The following is an 18,696-nucleotide window of genomic DNA, read 5'->3' on the forward strand; positions in this document are numbered from 1 at the left end:
GCCAATGTGCCTATAGTACCAGATTAGTGTCAGTCAGATATTAAGGTAAGATGCATTTGACGTTTTCTGTTGCATTGCATAAGATTCATCTGCCGAATTTCCAAAAATGAAACCTGTCCCGACAGAGTTTCTCTGTTGGAAGGTATATCATCATATGTTCTCAAATTACAGCTAATTATTGTTGCACAGGATTGAAATTATTCCAGTCAAACCATTGAACTTTTTTCACCCTTACCATAAGGTTCACTAAAGAACCGACAAGCTAAATTTTGGCATCAATGGTAGATCAAATATACTATAGTTCCATGTTTTTTTTAAGGAAAGGAATCCCTAGCATCGTAGGGCCCTACGATTTGGGGTCCTAAGTGATTAATTATGCGAATGATGCAAAGGGAAGCGATCATTCAGTAGCTGCTAAGAGCCATCTAAATCGATTTTTTAAAATTTCTATTTTGAGAAAAAGGTTTGGAGTTCCGGTGTGTTACATTGAAGCTTTGTTGTTGGATGATGTTGGTCATGTAACTTGAATGTCAAGAAACATTTTTAATTTGGGGCTCAAGTACTCTGTAATTTTTCAGAAGGTAAGGAAATGAAAACCAAAGTGCTAGGCTTGATTCTTTTTGTTAGTCAATGCTGATTTTATTTACATGTGTTTCGCTTGAGATGACCCAAACCTGAAACACCTAGACCCCCCCCAAAAAAAAAAAAAAAAAAACTTGAACAACCCGACAATTGAAGAGCATTTTTTTGGAAGGAATATGTTGTCCGCCGAATATACTAGCTTCAAAAATTTGGACTTTAGGTACCAACGAATTTGATATAGAATATTTGTGTCATGGGTGACTACGAAAATTCAACTAGTTTTATTATTATTATTTTTTATTGTTATGATAGAATTTTAAAAGTTTTGTTTCCATTTATGGATAAAATGGTTGGCATTGAGCCATGATTATTTAATTTCCGTTTAGCTTATCTTTCAAAATTAATCTGATGCACACCCCTAAAGTTTTGGTTGACATTTACTAGATAAAATTTAAATTTTAAAATTGAGATAATAAATTACAAAAGCTAGTTTGGTGGTTTCGAGGGAGAGTCGTATATTTGGACGGACCATCTCAAGAACGTATTCCAATTATAAAATACCGGTAAATCCGTTAAAACGGGAAGGTAAATAAACGCCGTATAAGTTGGGATTTTTATTTCATTTGGAAGAGGATTCTTCTTAGCCATTAATTTACGGCAACAGACCCGCGCGAAAATTTCCAGAGAAAGTCTCGTTTTAACCTGTTTATATTCTGTTTGATTTTCTTTTTACGATTCTATTCACTTTCTCTCTATTGGTTCACTCTTGTTTTCCACTAAATTTTGCGCATAAAAACCAAACCTTTTTTCAGAATCAGTCGTTTTGATACCCAACTCATTTTTGCCCTTACTTTTTTTTTTTTTTTGCTTTCTCTGATTTGTTTCTTGACTTGGTGTGATTTTTCAGCTCCAGGATTTTTGGGGCGTCTGTTATATTTTCAGTTTCTTTCCCAAAGTTCAATTTTTGAGTGTGGGTGTGATTGTGTGGACTGGGAAGAAAGACTGAAGTTTTGAGATTGGCCCTTGTGCTCAAGTTTTGATTTTGATAAACACAAACAAATTTTGTGTTGATTTTCATTCATGGGTATTGTTGAAATTGTGGGTTGTTTCTCTGTTTTGTGATTTTGAACTTTGAGTCTTGAGCTAGAGTTAAGAGTTTCGTAAAAATGGATTCAAGAAATGGTACTGAGGGAGTTGAAAAGTCTAGCGCCGAAGAGACGGCCTTTGGCTCAAAGGGGAAGGTTGTGGGAGGTATTGAGCAAGAAGTGTTTTTCCGAGCAGATAAGATTGATTTTAAGAGCTGGGATATCCAGTTAGAGAAGCACTTGAGCAGGGGCTGGGCAAGGGAGAGTGAAGAACACAAGCAGATGGAAGAGTGGGAGATTGATTTGTCTAAATTGGATATAAGACATGTCATTGCTCATGGAACTTATGGTACTGTCTACCGCGGTGCCTATGACGGCCAAGATGTTGCAGGTACTTTGCTTTCTCTTCTGGCTTCAATTGGATTTCCATCTTTTTCTTTTTGCGTTTAATGACATACAGGGTTTGTTGCATACCTAATTCTCCATGTTTCAGTTTTAGACTTTCAAACTTAGTTTGTCGGTTGTCAATGAAATGGAATTAAGAAATTTACATTTTGAGCTGGTACACAATAGGCCATCATCTATAACCGTTTCGTATACTATTAATAACAGATGCCAGGGATTATTATATTGTTTGAGTTGTCTTACCCATCCGTATTAGGAAGTGTTAGTACGCTGGACTTGAATTTCTATTTTTCATTGTTTTTATACTCAAGGGTTACACCTTCACTACTGAAAAGTAGCTATATATGTGTGTGCTTGAATAAGTATAGATAAAAAGCAAAGATTTTTCATATGTGTGTGCTCGTGTATTGCAAGTCTTATGTCTCGTTTATCAGCTTTATAAAATATAAGAAAGTGGTGTTATTTATAGTGATCCTGTTTTTTATTATTTTATCCATATTGTTCTCATGGCCTGCTATTCTTGATATTATAGTGAAAATATTGGATTGGGGGGAGGATGGTATTGCCACAGCAGCTGAAACTGCTGCTCTTCGGGCGTCGTTTCAGCAAGAAGTTGCTGTTTGGCATAAGCTTGACCATCCAAATATTCCAAAGGTAAAAGTTATATCTGCTGATTGTCATATTGGTTGCATGAGACTCAACACCATTTCTTTCAGTTTCAGATACAAAAATGTGATGCAGTTTGTTGATATCTTGTCTTCTCCTTGTTGTCCTAACAGTTTTAACTTTTTAGAATATGTAATGTGCTTTACCAGGTTTACATGATGTTCAATTATTTTCTCATATGTTTTAAATTTCTCTATTTAAACTGCAACTCATTGTAACTGTGACAGTTTGTCGGAGCTTCAATGGGAACTTCCAATCTCAGAATCCCTACTAAAAGCACATCAAATGATAGTCATAATTCTCCTCCTTCCAGAGCTTGTTGCGTTGTTGTTGAGTATGTTCCAGGTGGGACACTAAAGAACTTTTTGATCAGGAATAGAAGAAAGAAACTTGCCTTTAAGGTTGTGATTCAACTTGCTCTGGATCTCTCTAAAGGGTGAGTCAGGTTCATTTGTTGTTGCGCTGGATTTAATTGTTTGTTTTTGTTGGGTTTTAAACTAATGGATTATGTTCTCTGTGTTCCGCTTTCTCAGTTTGAGTTATCTTCACTCAAAGAAAATTGTACACCGTGATGTCAAGACAGAAAATATGTTGCTAGATACTCGTAGAACTTTGAAAATTGCTGATTTTGGCGTTGCTCGAGTAGAAGCTCAAAACCCAAGGGACATGACCGGAGAGACTGGTACCCTTGGGTACATGGCCCCAGAGGTACTCACTTTTCATTCATCATACCAAGTCTGGTTCTATAAAGGTGGTTTCTGGGTAAATGAAACACAATTATGTTACCAATCCAAAGACTGCTACATGCTAAAGATCTGAAGCAAGTAGCATTCTTCTTTTCTTTTTTATTCCATAGTTTTGCCTTTCCTACAAACTGGATCAGAATTCTAACATGAAGATTTCCGTAGGTCCTTGATGGCAAGCCTTACAACAGGAAATGCGACGTCTACAGTTTTGGTATTTGCTTATGGGAAATCTATTGCTGCGACATGCCTTATCCTAATCTAAGTTTTGCTGATGTCTCATCTGCAGTAGTGCGACAGGTTTGTTTGTCATTACACATAATGCTTTAGGTTCTTTGCAAGATTTTACTGCACATTTGTATTGAAGTAGTGGATTTAGTGCAGCAAAACTTGTTTGTATTGGGTTTTTAAACTATGTTGATCACCTAATGTTGGTTGTAACTTTGTAATGTATACCGTTGCTTCCTTTTCTGTCTTATCATATTCTAAGTTAATGACTATCCCCATATGCTGATGACTCCTAATACTGGGATGGCAGAACTTACGACCAGAAATCCCAAGATGTTGCCCGACTGCATTGGCTAGCGTCATGCGAAAATGTTGGGATGTGAGCCCAGATAAACGCCCTGAGATGGAAGAGGTAGTGAAGCTGTTGTATGCCATAGACACAAGCAAAGGAGGTGGCATGATACCTGAAGACCAGGCTACTGGCTGTTTCTGCTTCGGCAAACGTCGTGGCCCCTGAAGTTTTTCTTCCTTTAATGTTTTATGTAGTCTTATAAATGTGCAGTGCAAATTAAGGGAAAACATAAACCAGTTACCAGTTCAGTCGTTGAATAACCAGATCACATCTCTGAATAATGCACAAACAGCATTTTTGAAACCCATATTGTTGTTTGTGGTTTCATTCCCTCTCATTCTTGCTTCTCCACTCCATGTACCAATGAGTGGAGCCTTGGATATTTTCAATGTAATTAGTTTGGAATTCAAATTTTTACTGCACTTTTGCCTAATGCTTTGTTGTAAGTTGCAACCCAAAGAAAAGGTCTGGCAGTATTTTTATTTTATATATATATATTTAATTCTAGTTAACACACAACTATTCTTTGTACTTTTTTTTCTTGTACAATACAGTGCATATCTAGCTAAGTTTCCACTAGAAATCCCAATGGACCCTTCCAGTTGATTTGTGTAGAGGCTTTAGGGATCTTGGATATGCAATTTGGTGGATATTCTTTGGCTATTGGATTTGATTGATTGCCCATAAAAATGCTTATCCCAAAGTTCACTATTGCTAGTGGACTTAGAGCATGTCCACCCCAAAGGGCTAAGGCAAGGCAATGGTTGCTACTATTCACGTAAACAGTGGCATCCTTGCCTTTTTCGGTTCCACCCCAAAAGGCTAGGGCTAGGGCAAAAACTATTCATTGTACTTTATTTCTTTTTTTTTATTTTACTTTAAACCATTAATTTTGGTTGCCACGTGTCCATAATTTTTCGGAAAAGATTTTCGGATGAGATTTTCGGTTGCCACGTGTCTTATTTCAAATAAAATTTTCGGATATTTATTTAAAAAAAAATTATAATCTCAAATTTTAGATAAAATTTTCACCCTCTAAAATTGCGCCACGTGTCCCATGTCAGATAAGATTTTGAGATATTTTTTTTACAGATATAATCTCAGATTTCAGATAAGATTTTCACCCTCTAAAATTGCACCACGTGTCCCCTGTCAGATAAGATTTTCAGATTTAAAAAAAATATATAATATCAGATTTCAGATAAGATTTTCACCCTATAAAATTGCGCCACGTGTCATCTTTATCTTCTAAATCCCTTTATAAAACTACACCCTCAACTCATACCTCTCACAATCACAATGGATGAAGTCAAGATTAATGCCTTGTTTTGTGTGTGGTGTGTTTGGAATTATGTTTTGTTTTTAATTATGTTTTGGGTTATTCCCAGCAATGGTCCCTCAACTATACCTGTAGTTACAGTTTGGTTACTGAATTCAATTATTAGTTGCAGAGGTCACTCAAGTAGGTGTTGTGTTGCACCATTAGTCATTCCGTCAAACTCTGTTAAATTTTTTGTCAAAAGTGAGGGTAAATTCGGAAATTCATCCACAACCCTCCCCTTCATCCACAACCCTCCATTGTTGCAACCCAATCCTTGCTTCTTCTCCCTTGTACCAAAATCTCCACAAAATTTCTACTCTCAAACATGAAAGTAATAATACAAAAATGAAGCACAAAACATGTGATTAAATTGTATAACCTTTGAAAAAGGAAAAAAAAGAAAGAAAGAAAAAAAGCAGATGATCTTGCTTACTTCGTTCCAGTGGGATTAAAGGCAATTGAAAAGGCAGCTGTGATTTCATCCACGACATCATAAGCACGATACGTGCAACGTAGCTGCAATTTTAAGCCAAAGAAAATGGTGTTAATGAAATACACAAATATTGAATCCCCAAATACATATCAGAACTTCATATACAAGGAAACAGAGTGATCTAAACAAGGAATAGTCGAATTGTATATGTTGCAATGACATATCAAGGGGTAAACTTTACGAAGATACTAATTTTCTTTGCATAATGAAGACTTGCAATAATGAGCCAGCACCAGCCCAGAAGAAGCATCCCAAAGATGAATTGGATGGTCACGAGATGTTGTTGCAAAAACACTGGTAACTGGGGTTGCAAAAACACTGGTAACTGGGTCTGCAAATGCCAACCAAGATTCCAAATCAAGCTTTAGCTTAGAGTATTACATCAACCGCTATAAAATATATCTTTTGAAGGAGAAGGGAGCCTTTTTCTGCCGAGATTTTGGTACAAGGGAGGAGAAGCAAGGATTGGGTTGCGACAATGGAGGGTTGTGGATGAAGGGGAGGGTTATGGATGAATTTCCGAATTTACCCTCACTTTTGATAGAAAATTTAACAGAGTTTGACGGAAGGACTAATGGTGCAACACAACACCTACTTGAGTGACCTCTACAACTAATAATTGAATTGAGTGACCAAAATTATAACTACGGGTATAGTTGAGGGACCATTGCTGCGAATAACCTTATGTTTTATTTTGTGTGTGGTGTGTTTGGAATTATGCTTTGTTTTGTGTGTTGTTTGGAATAAAATAAGGTTTATTTTTAATTAAACTTTGTTTGCATTTGCAAAAGGCTAGGGCAAGGGCAAGAAAAAAAAAAGAATATGCAACAAAATATGAACAATTTAGAAATGCATGAAATAAAATGATTATGCAAGAAAAAAATAAATATGGAAGAAAATATAAACAACTTACAAATGTAAGAAAAAAAAATGATTGCATTTTACAAATATTGGAAGGAGAAGAGTTTGTATGAGGATTTGGTGTGGAAAGTGAATAAAATTGTTGTGTATTTATAGGGAAAACATCCATAATTTTTTAGAATTTTTTTCGATTTTTTTGGATTATTTTTTTGCTCGCTGACGTCAGCGTGACGTCACCGCCTTCAGGATGAAGCCCAGGCAAGATCTGCTCTTGGGCTTGCCCGGGCTGGTGGGACCCAGGGCTTGCCTGGGCTGATTTTCCTGCGTTGGAGGTCCATTTTGAGCTGGGGGGGGCCTGTTGCCCTGGCAAAATGGGCTGCGGTGGACATGCTCTTATAATCAGCCCCCCACCACCCCTCCCCCAATATTTACATGATGAGCTCTGGAAATGAATTGGGCTTGAAAATCAATCAACAAGGAAGCTAAGGGGACCTCCCCTCCAATTTTTTGTTTTTTTGTTTTTTATGTAAATGAATACCTCTCACTTTTATTTCACAAAAACCCTAGCCGTACTCTGGTCCCTTTTCTCTTTGTCGACAACCAACTGAAAGGAAGCTAAGGGGGGAGGTGGCCACTGCCCCTCCTCCCCTCCGCCCATCTTCCCCTTCCTCCCCTCATCTCCCCTTCTTTTTCTCCCATCTTTTCCCTTCCTCTTATCCCCTCTTCACCTATTCCCCTCCCCAGATAGTCTAGATCTGATCTAGGTCTATTTGTCTGTTTGTTTTGTTTAATTGTTTTTGTAGTGTTCTAGGTGGCTAGTGTTGTCTTTGTCTCGACGGGGTGACAATAGTGATGCTGGATTGTGTCTCTCATCAGGAGAGTTGTGATACCTGGTGACTAATGTTTTGTCTCTGTTTCAACGGCAGCAGCAACAGTGACGCTGGTGGTAGTTGTTGGGATGTGGTGCTCTTCTATACTCTGCACGGACCAAAGAACTATGTTTGGTCATAGGAGGTTTTCTTTGTCCGATTCCGAGTTGAAGTAGAGTGCTTCTCATGGTCCTTTTATTGTTGTTTATGTGGTGACACTGGATTGTGTCTCTCCTCTGGAGAGTTGTAATACCTAATGGCTGATGTTTTGTCTATGTTTTAATGGCGGCGGCAGTAGCGACGCTGGTGGTAGTTGTTGTGATGTGGTGCTCTTCTCTACTTTGCGCTGACCAAAGAACTATGTTTGGTCATAGGAGGATTTCTTTGTCTGATTCTAAGTTGAAGTGGAGTGCTTCTCAAGGGTCCTTTTACTGTTGTTTATGTGTTCCTCCTGCATGTTCTCTCTTGGTTTCTGCTATAGTATGGCTTGCAATTTGTGTGGGTGTCAAATGACTATAATTTTGCTCATAGAAGGCTTCTTTTGACAGTTGGGATGTTCTGCGGTTCTCTCATGTGGGTCTACTGTGTTGGTCTACAATTGCGGTTCTCGTCAGAGGTCTATGTGTTAGTTTTCCTAGGATATGTCTTATAAGGTTGTCCTAGGAAGGTTTTAACGAGGCCACTGTATCATGTGGTTCTGTGTACGTCTTTGTTTTTATGAATGAATTCTCTTTCTCAACAAAAAGGAATGAGGGACAAGATCTAAGAAATAAGAGTAAAATGGGGGCATTTTTTATATTATTTGAAACTTTCAGGGGTTGACATGATAATTTCGAAAATGTTATTTATGTTGAATATTTTGTCAGTAACTAAATATTGCTATAAAGAGTGAAAAACCAGAGCAGCGAGCCAGCGAGGCGAGGCGTTGTGGGTTTTAGAGTTGGTTTTTGCAGTTCATCCACAATTACAAAAAGTGAGCAAACAGATTGCAGAGTGGCTGTGTCCTCCTGAGACTTTGACGACGAAATGGGCAGCGTCGAAACGTCGTCGTTGATGAGGGACTTGCTCAAGCAGGCAGGGGGCGTCGCGGTGGTTGATGGTGGACTTGCCACCGAGCTCGAACGTCACGGCGCTGACCTCAACGATCCCCTGTGGAGCGCTAAATGCCTCCTCACTTCCCCTCACCTCATTCGAACGGTACCCTCATCTCTCTCTCTCTCTTGTAAATGCAGCACCGGAAATGAAATGGCTTTGTTTTGTAGTCTGATGAGTGTAGGCGTATGCATAAATGGGCTTTGTGTTCGAAAAATCAGCCTAGGCGGGGCTAGGCGGCCTGGGCGGCTCTAGGCGGCCTAGGCGGCGCTAGGCGGCCTGGGCTGCTCTAGGCGGCCTGGGCGGCGCTAGGCGGCCTGGGCGGGTCGGGTCTTTTTTTTCCTGACTTTAAAGAAAACCTCCTCACGCTGCCTCTCTCTCTCCCCTGAGTGACGGGGATGTTGAGTTTGAGTTTTTTCCAAATATAATAGCATTCTATTTTAATATGGATTATGAGTTTTCATTAATGAATTTGGACCACTGTTGTCAGATTTTCAGATTTTTCTGGAACAGAGGGAATCTCGTGCTGACCAAGATTAACATGAGAAAACTTCTTGCTCTAATTTGATTATTTTTGTCTAGTGAATAATGACTTCTATAAGCCAATTACAACTTCGATGTGTATAAAAAGAAAAGAAAGGAGATTGATTTAAGTAATAATTTCTTTACTCTTCTTTTTGGTCTTTCTCTGAAAATAACCCTTTGTTTTATTGCTTAATGGAGCAGGTTCACCTTGATTACCTTGAAGCTGGTGCAGATATCATAATCACAGCATCTTATCAGGTAAGGCCAGTTGCCAAATGATGTCTCTCTCATTTTCTCTCGCGTAAACTGAAGTATTGATTGTCATTCAGGCCACCATTCAAGGTTTTGAGGCCAAAGGCTTTTCCACAGAAGAGAGTGAAGACTTGCTTAGGAAAAGTGTTGAAATTGCCCGTGAGGCACGTGATATCTATTACGACAGATGTACTGAAGGCTCTTCTGGTGATGGTGGAAATGGTATAATTCTCAAGCATCGGAAAATCTTAGTTGCAGCATCTGTGGGGAGCTACGGTGCTTATTTGGCTGATGGGTCTGAGTACAGGTGAGTCAGTTCTGCTTTTCAAATTCATTGCATAAGCTTTTATTTCTGTTGGCTTGGGTTCCAGAAGCTCATATTGCAGGTCATTTAACTATATTGTTGACATAATAACATGAATAAAGATTTTACCTTTAGGAGACTGCACCTTTGATGCCCGTGAAAGGTTTAGAAGATGAAGTTAGGTTTAGAAGATGAAGTTAGACAGTCTTGTCTGCTGTTATTTGCATTAAGGGAATTTTTGTCTCAACTTGACAATTCAATGTTCAATTGCCCTTCTTATTTCTTTGCTTTTGGGTCTGTCCTTTGACAGTGGAGATTACGGTGAGGCTATGACACTAGGAACATTAAAAGATTTTCATCGGAGAAGGGTCCAAGTGCTAGCAGAAGCAGGTCCTGACCTACTTGCGTTTGAGACGGTTCCAAATAAGCTTGAAGCTCAGGTAATGATCACAAGCTTGTAGATAACTTTTAATTTCTTCTTCTCCTTGTTGGTAGAGGAAATTTAAGATAGGCCACTTTGTTATTCTTGGCTTTCTACTACACTTGCTTACTGATTCTTCGAACTGTTTAATTAGGTGACCAATTTTTTTTAATGGTCAGCACTGATATTTGTGACTGAAAGTGAAAGATAGAAAATTTAGAAAAACAGGGTTAATACTCAAGAGACATGCAGTAATTTTTTTTTTTCAAGCACAAAATATCTCTACATAATTTGGGTTTGCACCTTTAACTTGGTGTTTATTTTTTTATGCGTTAATCATGGTTGGTGGTGTTCATGCAGGCTTATGCTGAGCTTTTGGAAGAAGAAAACATGGAACTTCCTGCATGGTTTTCTTTCAACTCTAAAGATGGCGTGAATGTTGTTAGTGGTGATTCTCTCCTTGAATGTGCCTCAATTGCTGAATCATGCAAGAATGTTGTCGCAGTTGGAATAAACTGCACTCCTCCTAGATTTATTCATGGACTGTTAACATCAATTACAAAGGTACAACCATTTTGGCTATTTTTATTTGTTTCCAATAAATTCGGTTTAGTGTTAAGTTATTTTGATCAAACCATAAATTGTTCCAACTGGGCTGGCTGACAACTTTTGATGACCAGCTGCTGGAGCAGCAATCATGTGACCTCCAGTGACTTTAAAACTATATTTACTGTTCCAATTTCTAAGATTCTTTGAATTCCTAATGCTTAATGATAGGTCAGCAAATGATCATATTCTTTTCCTTTTTATATGCTATATTTCCGATACATTTCTAATGACTAAGATTCCCTGAATAATTTACAATTGTACATGCCACTGTTTTTGGAGTTCCTACACTTACTTTCATGTATAATTCCTTCAGGTGGCTACAAAACCGATAATTGTGTACCCCAATAGTGGTGAAAGCTATGATGCTGATAGAAAGATGTGGGTGGTAAGTTAAAAACTTCTTTGGCTGCATGAACACTGCATTGGAAATTACATTGCATCTTGTTTTCGATACAAAAAGTCCGTCAAAATGTTGTTATCATCTAGAAGATGGAATTATTGCAAGCAATAGCTAACTCTGTTTACTTCTTTTTTCCCGTTGCAGCAAAATACTGGTGTTTCAGATGAAGATTTTGTCTCGTATGTAAACAAATGGTGCGAGGTAGGGGCTTCCCTTGTAGGAGGCTGTTGCAGAACAACCCCAAAGACTATCAGAGCCATATACAGGACCCTTCCCAAAAGGTCAACAACTCCACCGGAGCAGTAACCACATTGACTTCACGGAGAGAGAGCACCCAGCATCTATCGAGCAAGACTATGAGAAAGGCTTGTACTCAAGTCTGTAAATGGCTCTTCCCGTGTGTGATGGAGGAAGGAGACCTGGTAGGTGCCGTCAACAAATTTGTCATTCCACTTGACGCTTGCGACGTTCTTTTGGCTATTTAGTTGTCGATGGATGCATGCATGCATGGACAGATCCAAGAGTTTCAGTTGTTTGCATGCAACTGTGCTTGTGCTTAATCAGAGCAGTTATTTGTTGAACACTGACTCCTTGTACATTATAAGCCAATTTTATTGCAACTCTTTCATTCCAATTATGCACTCAATGGTTAATGTTTATTGTCTATTGCCCAAAGGCATAAGAATGATGCATGTGCCAAATGGTGAAGCAACAATTAAGCAAAACGGAAGAGATTGTGATCCAAGAAACCGAGAAATTCTCATATTACAATTTAACACAACATGCAGAGGTTAAGTGTCAAAACCAGAGTAAACACCACTCTCCCTCAACAACCTCTTCTCTTCTTCAACATAGTTCTTTCCCCTGCTTGCCTGACCAAGCTCTCTTTTCCTCTTCTCCTTCTGCGAAAACGACAGGTTTTTCTTGTCGTTCCGTGTTAGCACATGTTCTAGCTGCTCCCCGGAGGCCAATGCAGCCCTCGTCTTCTGTCGTTGTTCATAAGATTCTTCTTCTCCTTCAGTTCCCTTCTTGGTTCCTCCATTTGCACCCTCCTTATTGTCCTCCCTACCGGTAGACCAAGACCAGTTTGGCTCCTTCTCGGGCTCTTTTGGTGGGGGCACGCTCAGCACAGACGGCCCACCTTTGTACCCATATTGCTTCAATGCCTCAAAGTCCACAACTTTGCTCTTTCGCTTCCCAGATATCACTGCATAAAACAGAGTGTGCAGGCAGCTAAAACAAATTCAATAAACAATAACAAAACCAACATATATATATACACATATATACGTATGCGTGCATGTTTCTATTGGTTTTGAACATAGCATACCTTGTGATGCTGTTTTCTTGGAGGGTTGGCCTTGCCCAGCTTTTCTCTTGCTAACTCCGTCGTCGCCTTCAGACTCTGAATGCGAATCGGATGAATCACTATCCTCATCACTCCATGGCATTGTCCTCTTCATGCTGAGCAAGAATTGGGTATGCTACCTCCAAATTGGGGTTTCTAGGGCTATGGAAAATTGGGAAATTGGAAACCCCAAAATTCCAAAAGGGGTTTAGAGACTCGCACAGAGAACCAGAGAGAGATCGCATCGTGCGTAAATTTGTATCCATCCTATCCGGATCATGGGCCTCCGGTTCGCAGGCCCATTAATCATTCCCAAGCCCGCCCAATATAACTTGAAAAGACACGGCGTCGTTTTAGGTTGGCTTCTTCTTCGTTCAAAGAGTGGGAAAACGAGGGAGGGTTCCCAAATTCGCGGAATTGCAGAGAGGTGTTTCAAATCAGTGGCGGCGAACAGCTCTGTAAGTAGCGCTATTGGTTTGGTTTTCATTTGCTGTTGAAAGCATGATATAAATTTGAGCAGCCAAAATATGAGTCCAGTTTTCCTGTTTCCGCCAGCCAACCCCCACCACCACTGCCCCTCCGCTCTCTCTCTCTCTTTCTCCCTCTCTCCCTCTCTCTAGCCCAACTCCACCCTTCCCCTGGTTACCGCCAGCCAACCCAAACAGATAACCACCCCACCTTCACCCTCAGCCCCCAACCACTGGTCTGGTCCAGGAGATAGAGGATTAGATTTCAATTTCGAGCCCTGGGACTTGCTAGGTTTTATTCATTTCTAGTTCTTTCATCTTTATCTTTCTGAAGTTTTGATTTTTTGTTTTAGGAATTGGATTTTGTTTGTGTAGTGTAGTGATGGAAATTGTTTTCCAAATTCGCTATTTTGTGGTTTGTTGAAATTTGAAAGAGATGTGGGAAACACTGAAAACGTATTTGTTTTTGTTTTCGTAATTGTGTTCTGAGAGTGACAGCCTTGAACTGAGTGTTATAGAATTATTTCTGGAAATTAAAAATGAGAAATTGTTTGAGAAAATGGGGAAGAGATGGTTTTTCTTTTCTTTTCCTTTCCTTTAGTGGGTTGCTTAAAATTCCTGCTTAGTGAGTAAGAACCCTGGTCATCTGAAATATGGGATTATTATTATTATTAAAAAAATCATGTAATCTAATGCATCTATCTCCTGGACCAGACCAGTGGTTTTGGGGGGGAGGGGGCGGTTGGGGTGGAAGGTGGGGTGGTCCGTCTGGGTTGGCTGGCGGTAAGCAGTGAGAGGGTTGAGTTGATAGGAGAGGGCTTAAGTCGGATGATGGGGGTTGGCTGGGTGGGATGGTGGGAGTTGGACTTAAGTGGTTTGCCACATGTCAAAAAGCTAGGAGGGAACAGGGTGGGCACAGGGTATTTGGTAACAGGAAAATTGGACTCCCAAAATATGCAGAACGTAAAAATTGTATCTTTTTTGTTAGATTTTGGGGTATGTCTGTTTAGCTGAATCCTTCATAGTTGCGTGAAATTTCGGTCCAGGCAATTTGAACCCAGTTCTTTGTTATGGAAACTAAGGCTGATGGTGTAGATGGCTCCCTTATTTTGATCAAGCAAGGAGCTGAAGCTGTGAGTCACTCTACAATGGGTTGTATATGCATCAGTTTATGTTAAATTGCATAAAATTGGGCTAAAAAGTTTCAAAATTTCTCTTTTTTCAGAGAGTTTTTGAGTCTAGCTTTGTGGGAAGGAGGTCTATTGTCAAGGAACGCTTCTCAAAGAAATACAGGCACCCATCTTTGGATGCAAAGCTTACACTCAAGCGCCTCAATGCAGTATGTTTTTGCTTTTCCTTCTTCAAGAGTTTTTGCACTTCCCTATCTGATTGTCTGATTGTCTGAGTTTTCCCTAAATTGACCTTTTGGAGCAGGAGGCCAGGTGCATGACAAAAGCAAGACGACTTGGTGTCTATACTCCAGTGCTTTACTCTGTAGACATTGTGCTGCATACCCTAACATTTGAATATGTGGAGGGTCCTTCTGTCAAAGATATATTTCTTGAATTTGGGTTACGCAATGGCGGTGTTGTTGAAGAACGCATGGATGATATTGCAATGCAGATTGGTCATGCAATTGGAAAACTGCATGATGGTGGTCTCATTCATGGCGACCTGACCACATCTAACATGTTGATTAGAGCTGCTACCAACAAGTTGGTGAGTTATTTACTTTGTCTTGTGTTCATCCAATTTATGCTGGAGTGCTTTAACTTTATTTTTTGGTCAAGTGAGAGTGCTTTAACTAATTTGCATCAAATTCACAATTTTTTTCTCCAAGGTTGTTATTGATTTCGGTCTGAGCTTTACATCAACCCTTCCAGAAGATAAAGCTGTAGATTTGTATGTTTTGGAACGAGCTTTGCTCTCAATGCATTCTTCATGTGGGAATGTGGTAAGCCTAGTCTTTCTTTTTTCAATTGTTGCTTTTTGGAAAGATGTCTTTCTTTTCATTAATTTGTAATTTTTTTTTCAAGAGAATGAAAAAAATTATAATTCATAAATGACTTAACAGAGTTCTAACAAATTGTCTTTTCCTGAGACTTTCTTCTTAGAGTAGTTGACAAAATGCAAGTTCTTAGCATATATTTTACATATTTTCCAATCAATTTAAAAAAAAATGATGAATTGTCTTTTAAACTATCTCCAAACAGGAAATTGAATTAATCAAATTTATTCTCACACTTAATTCTTTGTATAGATGGATCGGATACTTGCTGCGTATCGGAAGTCCTCAAAGCAGTGGTCGTCCACATTAAACAAGTTAGCTCAAGGTGCGATTTTGCCTTACTGCTATGTCTAATTTTTTTCTTTTTTCCTGAGTCTGATAACTGAGTGTGGCTTTAGAGTTCCATTCTATTCTTGTTTTCCCCCCTCTTTAGTTTTCTTAATAGTTCACAACTTTTACAGTGAGACAACGAGGCCGAAAGCGCACCATGGTTGGATGAGAGCTTCTTCACCTATCATTCATATTAGGATAAGCAAAACAAGAGTCTTTGCCGGGTGACAGATGCAACAAATATATATTTGATATCTTCGTGTAATTTTTAGATGCACAATATGAGCATGTTTGTTAGAATGCATTGTATAACCGGTTACCAGTCGAATGAGCATCTCCTTGTTACTTACACCGTTACACGTATTGCAACATTGAATTCAGCTGAAATTTAAGTAAGCTTTTTTTCTTTTTTTCTTTTTTTCCATTTTCATGATATTTTCAGTTGAGACACCTCAATGATCAATTGGATACTGCTTTATACTGGAACCTAGGCAGTCTTTGATCCTAGAAGACCTAAAAAAACATGGAATATTTCTGTTTTTATGATAAAAGACTCGAATTGTGGCCGTTGATATAAAATGAAAAGCTGGGGAACCGGAGTTCTGATCATTTGAGAAAAGGTCGCGCTTTATATCTTATGCGCATAAGACAAAGCCCGGTCATGCTTTGCTTTCTGCCTCCCCCAACTAACACTGTGTAACTTTTGAGTTGAGAATTTACATTCAAATTCTAATCCCACTTCACATTTTTCTCAATTTCTCATTTTCTCTGTTACAGTGTTACAAATGGATCATTCGCTACACAACACCCATGTAAAACTCTTAGCCTTCGACCTCCTCACTCTCACCCAAACCTCATCCTCCTCCTCTTCCTCAGACCCAGTTTCCTTCTCTCGCAATGGCGCTCTCCTTTCCCGCGCTGAGACTGTCGGCACCGTCACGTCCCGTGACCTCAAACCCAACAAGTTCCTCCGGTTTACTATCGACGATGGCACCGGCTGCGTCAACTGCATCCTCTGGCTCAACCAGCTCTCTTCCCCCTACTTTTCGCGCCGTAACCCGGCAGATGTTCGACTTATTGCCCAAACGGCGCAGCACTTCGCGGCGGAGATTAAGCTCGGAGTGGTTGCCAGGGTGCGCGGGAAGATCACAAGCTATAGAGGCGTTACGCAGATCACTGCGTCGGATGTTGTCGTTGAGAGGGACCCCAATGTGGAGATTTTGCATTGGTTGGACTGCATGAAGTTGGCGCGAAAAGTTTACAATGTCGTTCCTCCATGCAAATAAATATAGAATTCAAATTGAATCCTGATGTAATGGGCTTTTTGTTTTGATTTGTATGAAGTCTGAAGTTGGGTTTTGAAATTTGTGGCTTTTTGTGTGGCTATGGATATTGTTAACCAATAACATCCCTCTCTCTTCTTCTTCTTCTTCTTCTTCTTCTTTATTCCATCCTCCTCTGTTTTTCTATGTTTGAGTTCAAAACCCAAGTGAAGTGTCCTTGGTTTTTTATAATTTTTCATCTTTCACGCGATGAGGTTTTTCCATACATTGGTTTCTGAAGAATGACCAACCACAGAAAACAATTAATCACAAATTTGGAAGTGATGTTGACTCCAAATCTACACTAACGTATAAAATAATTCATCCTTTTTCGCCCATCCAAAGTTCTGTTCGATGCATACATTTATGGCCAAGCAATTAACATTCATTTGGGAATTGGTGGAGAAAGAGATGTATGTCTTTATATACAAAGATGGTCAAGAAAATGGGAATGTCTACAAGTAGAAAAACTTTATTGTAACGGGATAACACTGTTTTGCTATTCCTGGCCAATAATGCAACGATATATGGAAAAGTTATCCCGCATGTTATTGCACTATTAGCCGAGGATTGCTATCCTAGTTGCATGAAAGTCTCTCTCATCTACAAGACCACTTTGCTCCCGCATCTGTTGAAGTATGGTCTCGCCTCTTTCATGGCTTGAACTACCATTTCCATTATTAAAAAGGTTGGGAGAGGAAGACAAAATGAAGAAATGATGAAATAATAGACAAAGACCTCAAAGATTTGATGGGCAACAAGCAACAGCATGGATGGTGATAAAAGCTAGGGAAATGAAATGGGGAAGCAAAGACAGTACTAGTGACATGATCTTCTCCACGACACTAAAGTGGATGCAAATTTAATACAAAGCAATGTGGGTTTTTCCACCCAAAAGTGAAAAACTTCACATCAATATCAACAAGTCAATTTCTTCTAGTTTACATTTTTTTGAGTGAAATATTTAATGGGCATCCCTTGGGAATGTTATACTACAAGAACCATAAGTCACTCTTGTAACTGTTAAATTGGCAAAGGGTCCTCCCCTCTGTTAGTAAAAAAATGTTGAATGATATAAATTGGGCCCATAAAATCCTCCTCCATGTCAAAGCTTAGGGTTGGGCTTCAAGCCTTTATACTTGGGCAAAATTTTCTTTTTAAGTATAAAAACCAGTGACTTTTGAAATACGTTTATGTAGTCATATACTGTATACATACACATACATGTCGGAGAATGGAAGGACAGAGAGTCTACATCAGAAGCCACATCACCGAGTACTTGAGGCCCAAACCCAGAGGTGCTTTGGGAAATGCCTCTTTCTTTTTCGGCAGATGGAGGGAAAAAAACGACCATAGAATAGAACAACGAAGCCCATCACAAAGATACCCAAAAAGAAAAAAAAGAAAAAAAGCCAAAATTGACACCTTAAATTTGGAACTTGGTTATGAGAAAAAAACTGTCTGGGCAAAAGAGAAGAGGGGATGGTTTAAGAAGAGGTTTCTAAAGCTGATAAAGCAAAAGAAACCGAACGAAAAATCATGTTCTCACTAAGAGAAGAAGATACTTTGCCCAAAGTACAAATCAAAGATCATCCTTTGACTGCCTCGTTGTTAGTCTGTCTATGATTTTTTTTTCCTTCATGATCCTAACACCAGTTGAAATACTGTGTTCTTTCTTTAGAGTTAAAACCAATATCCATTTATTTTATAGATGAGAAATTACTTCTTTTGTGTTTCTTTAGTATTTTTGAGAAGTTACTTCTTGTGGATGACTTATAACTTCAACAGTAGAGCATTTATTTTATATTCACGATTAGAGTTAAACTTTTGACCTCGTGCATTTCATCATTGAAGAAAATATAGTAAAAATATGAATCACAAGTTGATCTATTTCTTTGGTATTTGCCAAAGTAACCAAATTTTCAAAAACTGGGGAGATTGATGGTGGGACATCAGATTGAGGGAGAGAGATTCCTTGGTATCGATTTTTTGATGTAAAATTTGACCAAGTTT

At 39.0% G+C, this 18,696-nt stretch overlaps 5 protein-coding genes across 6 annotated transcripts; 4 read left to right on the forward strand and 1 right to left on the reverse strand.

Annotated features, from left to right (window-relative positions):
- Window positions 1–125: 125 nt before the first annotated feature.
- Window positions 126–4,580, forward strand: LOC110763474 (serine/threonine-protein kinase 52). The gene is made up of 6 exons (XM_021966261.2): window positions 126–2,058; window positions 2,605–2,726; window positions 2,966–3,174; window positions 3,272–3,446; window positions 3,647–3,781; window positions 4,020–4,580. The coding sequence occupies exons 1-6, from the start codon at window positions 1,749–1,751 to the stop codon at window positions 4,224–4,226; spliced, it is 1,158 nt and encodes a 385-aa protein (XP_021821953.1). The 5' UTR covers window positions 126–1,748; the 3' UTR covers window positions 4,227–4,580.
- Window positions 4,581–8,499: 3,919 nt separating this feature from the next.
- On the forward strand, window positions 8,500–11,863 carry HMT2 (homocysteine methyltransferase 2). The gene is made up of 7 exons (XM_021966256.2): window positions 8,500–8,802; window positions 9,424–9,480; window positions 9,552–9,781; window positions 10,089–10,218; window positions 10,560–10,763; window positions 11,122–11,193; window positions 11,353–11,863. The coding sequence occupies exons 1-7, from the start codon at window positions 8,632–8,634 to the stop codon at window positions 11,512–11,514; spliced, it is 1,026 nt and encodes a 341-aa protein (XP_021821948.2). The 5' UTR covers window positions 8,500–8,631; the 3' UTR covers window positions 11,515–11,863.
- A 60-nt stretch (window positions 11,864–11,923) lies between these two features.
- Window positions 11,924–12,797, reverse strand: LOC110763471 (uncharacterized). The gene is made up of 2 exons (XM_021966259.2): window positions 12,539–12,797; window positions 11,924–12,415 (listed from the first exon to the last, which is right to left on the reverse strand). The coding sequence occupies exons 1-2, from the start codon at window positions 12,669–12,671 to the stop codon at window positions 12,000–12,002; spliced, it is 549 nt and encodes a 182-aa protein (XP_021821951.1). The 5' UTR covers window positions 12,672–12,797; the 3' UTR covers window positions 11,924–11,999.
- An 86-nt stretch (window positions 12,798–12,883) lies between these two features.
- LOC110763470 (Protein kinase superfamily protein) lies at window positions 12,884–15,775 on the forward strand. Of its 2 annotated transcripts, none has more exons than XM_021966257.2 (7): window positions 12,884–13,014; window positions 14,070–14,156; window positions 14,249–14,362; window positions 14,458–14,742; window positions 14,864–14,977; window positions 15,284–15,356; window positions 15,493–15,775. In XM_021966257.2, the coding sequence occupies exons 2-7, from the start codon at window positions 14,094–14,096 to the stop codon at window positions 15,528–15,530; spliced, it is 687 nt and encodes a 228-aa protein (XP_021821949.1). In that variant the 5' UTR covers window positions 12,884–13,014; window positions 14,070–14,093; the 3' UTR covers window positions 15,531–15,775. The 2 variants fall into 2 exon arrangements, with proteins under 2 accessions (XP_021821949.1, XP_021821950.1); XM_021966258.2 differs by having other exon boundaries at window positions 12,910–13,014; window positions 14,049–14,156.
- Window positions 15,776–15,895: 120 nt separating this feature from the next.
- STN1 (Nucleic acid-binding, OB-fold-like protein) lies at window positions 15,896–16,855 on the forward strand. The gene has a single exon (XM_021966260.2). The coding sequence runs from the start codon at window positions 16,147–16,149 to the stop codon at window positions 16,645–16,647; it is 501 nt and encodes a 166-aa protein (XP_021821952.1). The 5' UTR covers window positions 15,896–16,146; the 3' UTR covers window positions 16,648–16,855.
- Window positions 16,856–18,696: the final 1,841 nt, after the last annotated feature.

This window comes from Prunus avium, chromosome 8 (genome assembly GCF_965620075.1).
Source record: "Prunus avium chromosome 8, drPruAviu1.hap1.1, whole genome shotgun sequence".
NCBI lineage: Eukaryota > Viridiplantae > Streptophyta > Magnoliopsida > Rosales > Rosaceae > Prunus > Prunus avium.

What these genes read in the sequence shown, in the direction of transcription:
- HMT2 (XM_021966256.2), top strand. Translation starts at nt 8,632, where the DNA reads ATGGGCAGCGTCGAAACGTCGTCGTTGATGAGGGACTTGCTCAAGCAG. An exon ending in TAATCACAGCATCTTATCAG is followed by an intron (nt 9,481 to 9,551) that starts GTAAGGCCAGTT and finishes ATTGTCATTCAG; the next exon opens with GCCACCATTCAAGGTTTTGA. An exon ending in CTGATAGAAAGATGTGGGTG is followed by an intron (nt 11,194 to 11,352) that starts GTAAGTTAAAAA and finishes TTCCCGTTGCAG; the next exon opens with CAAAATACTGGTGTTTCAGA.
- LOC110763474 (XM_021966261.2), top strand. Translation starts at nt 1,749, where the DNA reads ATGGATTCAAGAAATGGTACTGAGGGAGTTGAAAAGTCTAGCGCCGAA. An exon ending in ACCATCCAAATATTCCAAAG is followed by an intron (nt 2,727 to 2,965) that starts GTAAAAGTTATA and finishes TAACTGTGACAG; the next exon opens with TTTGTCGGAGCTTCAATGGG. An exon ending in TTGGGTACATGGCCCCAGAG is followed by an intron (nt 3,447 to 3,646) that starts GTACTCACTTTT and finishes AGATTTCCGTAG; the next exon opens with GTCCTTGATGGCAAGCCTTA.
- LOC110763471 (XM_021966259.2), bottom strand. Translation starts at nt 12,671, where the DNA reads ATGAAGAGGACAATGCCATGGAGTGATGAGGATAGTGATTCATCCGAT. An exon ending in CAAGAAAACAGCATCACAAG is followed by an intron (nt 12,416 to 12,538) that starts GTATGCTATGTT and finishes TGTTTTATGCAG; the next exon opens with TGATATCTGGGAAGCGAAAG.
- STN1 (XM_021966260.2), top strand. Translation starts at nt 16,147, where the DNA reads ATGGATCATTCGCTACACAACACCCATGTAAAACTCTTAGCCTTCGAC.
- LOC110763470 (XM_021966257.2), top strand. Translation starts at nt 14,094, where the DNA reads ATGGAAACTAAGGCTGATGGTGTAGATGGCTCCCTTATTTTGATCAAG. An exon ending in CACTCAAGCGCCTCAATGCA is followed by an intron (nt 14,363 to 14,457) that starts GTATGTTTTTGC and finishes CTTTTGGAGCAG; the next exon opens with GAGGCCAGGTGCATGACAAA. An exon ending in ATTAAACAAGTTAGCTCAAG is followed by an intron (nt 15,357 to 15,492) that starts GTGCGATTTTGC and finishes CAACTTTTACAG; the next exon opens with TGAGACAACGAGGCCGAAAG.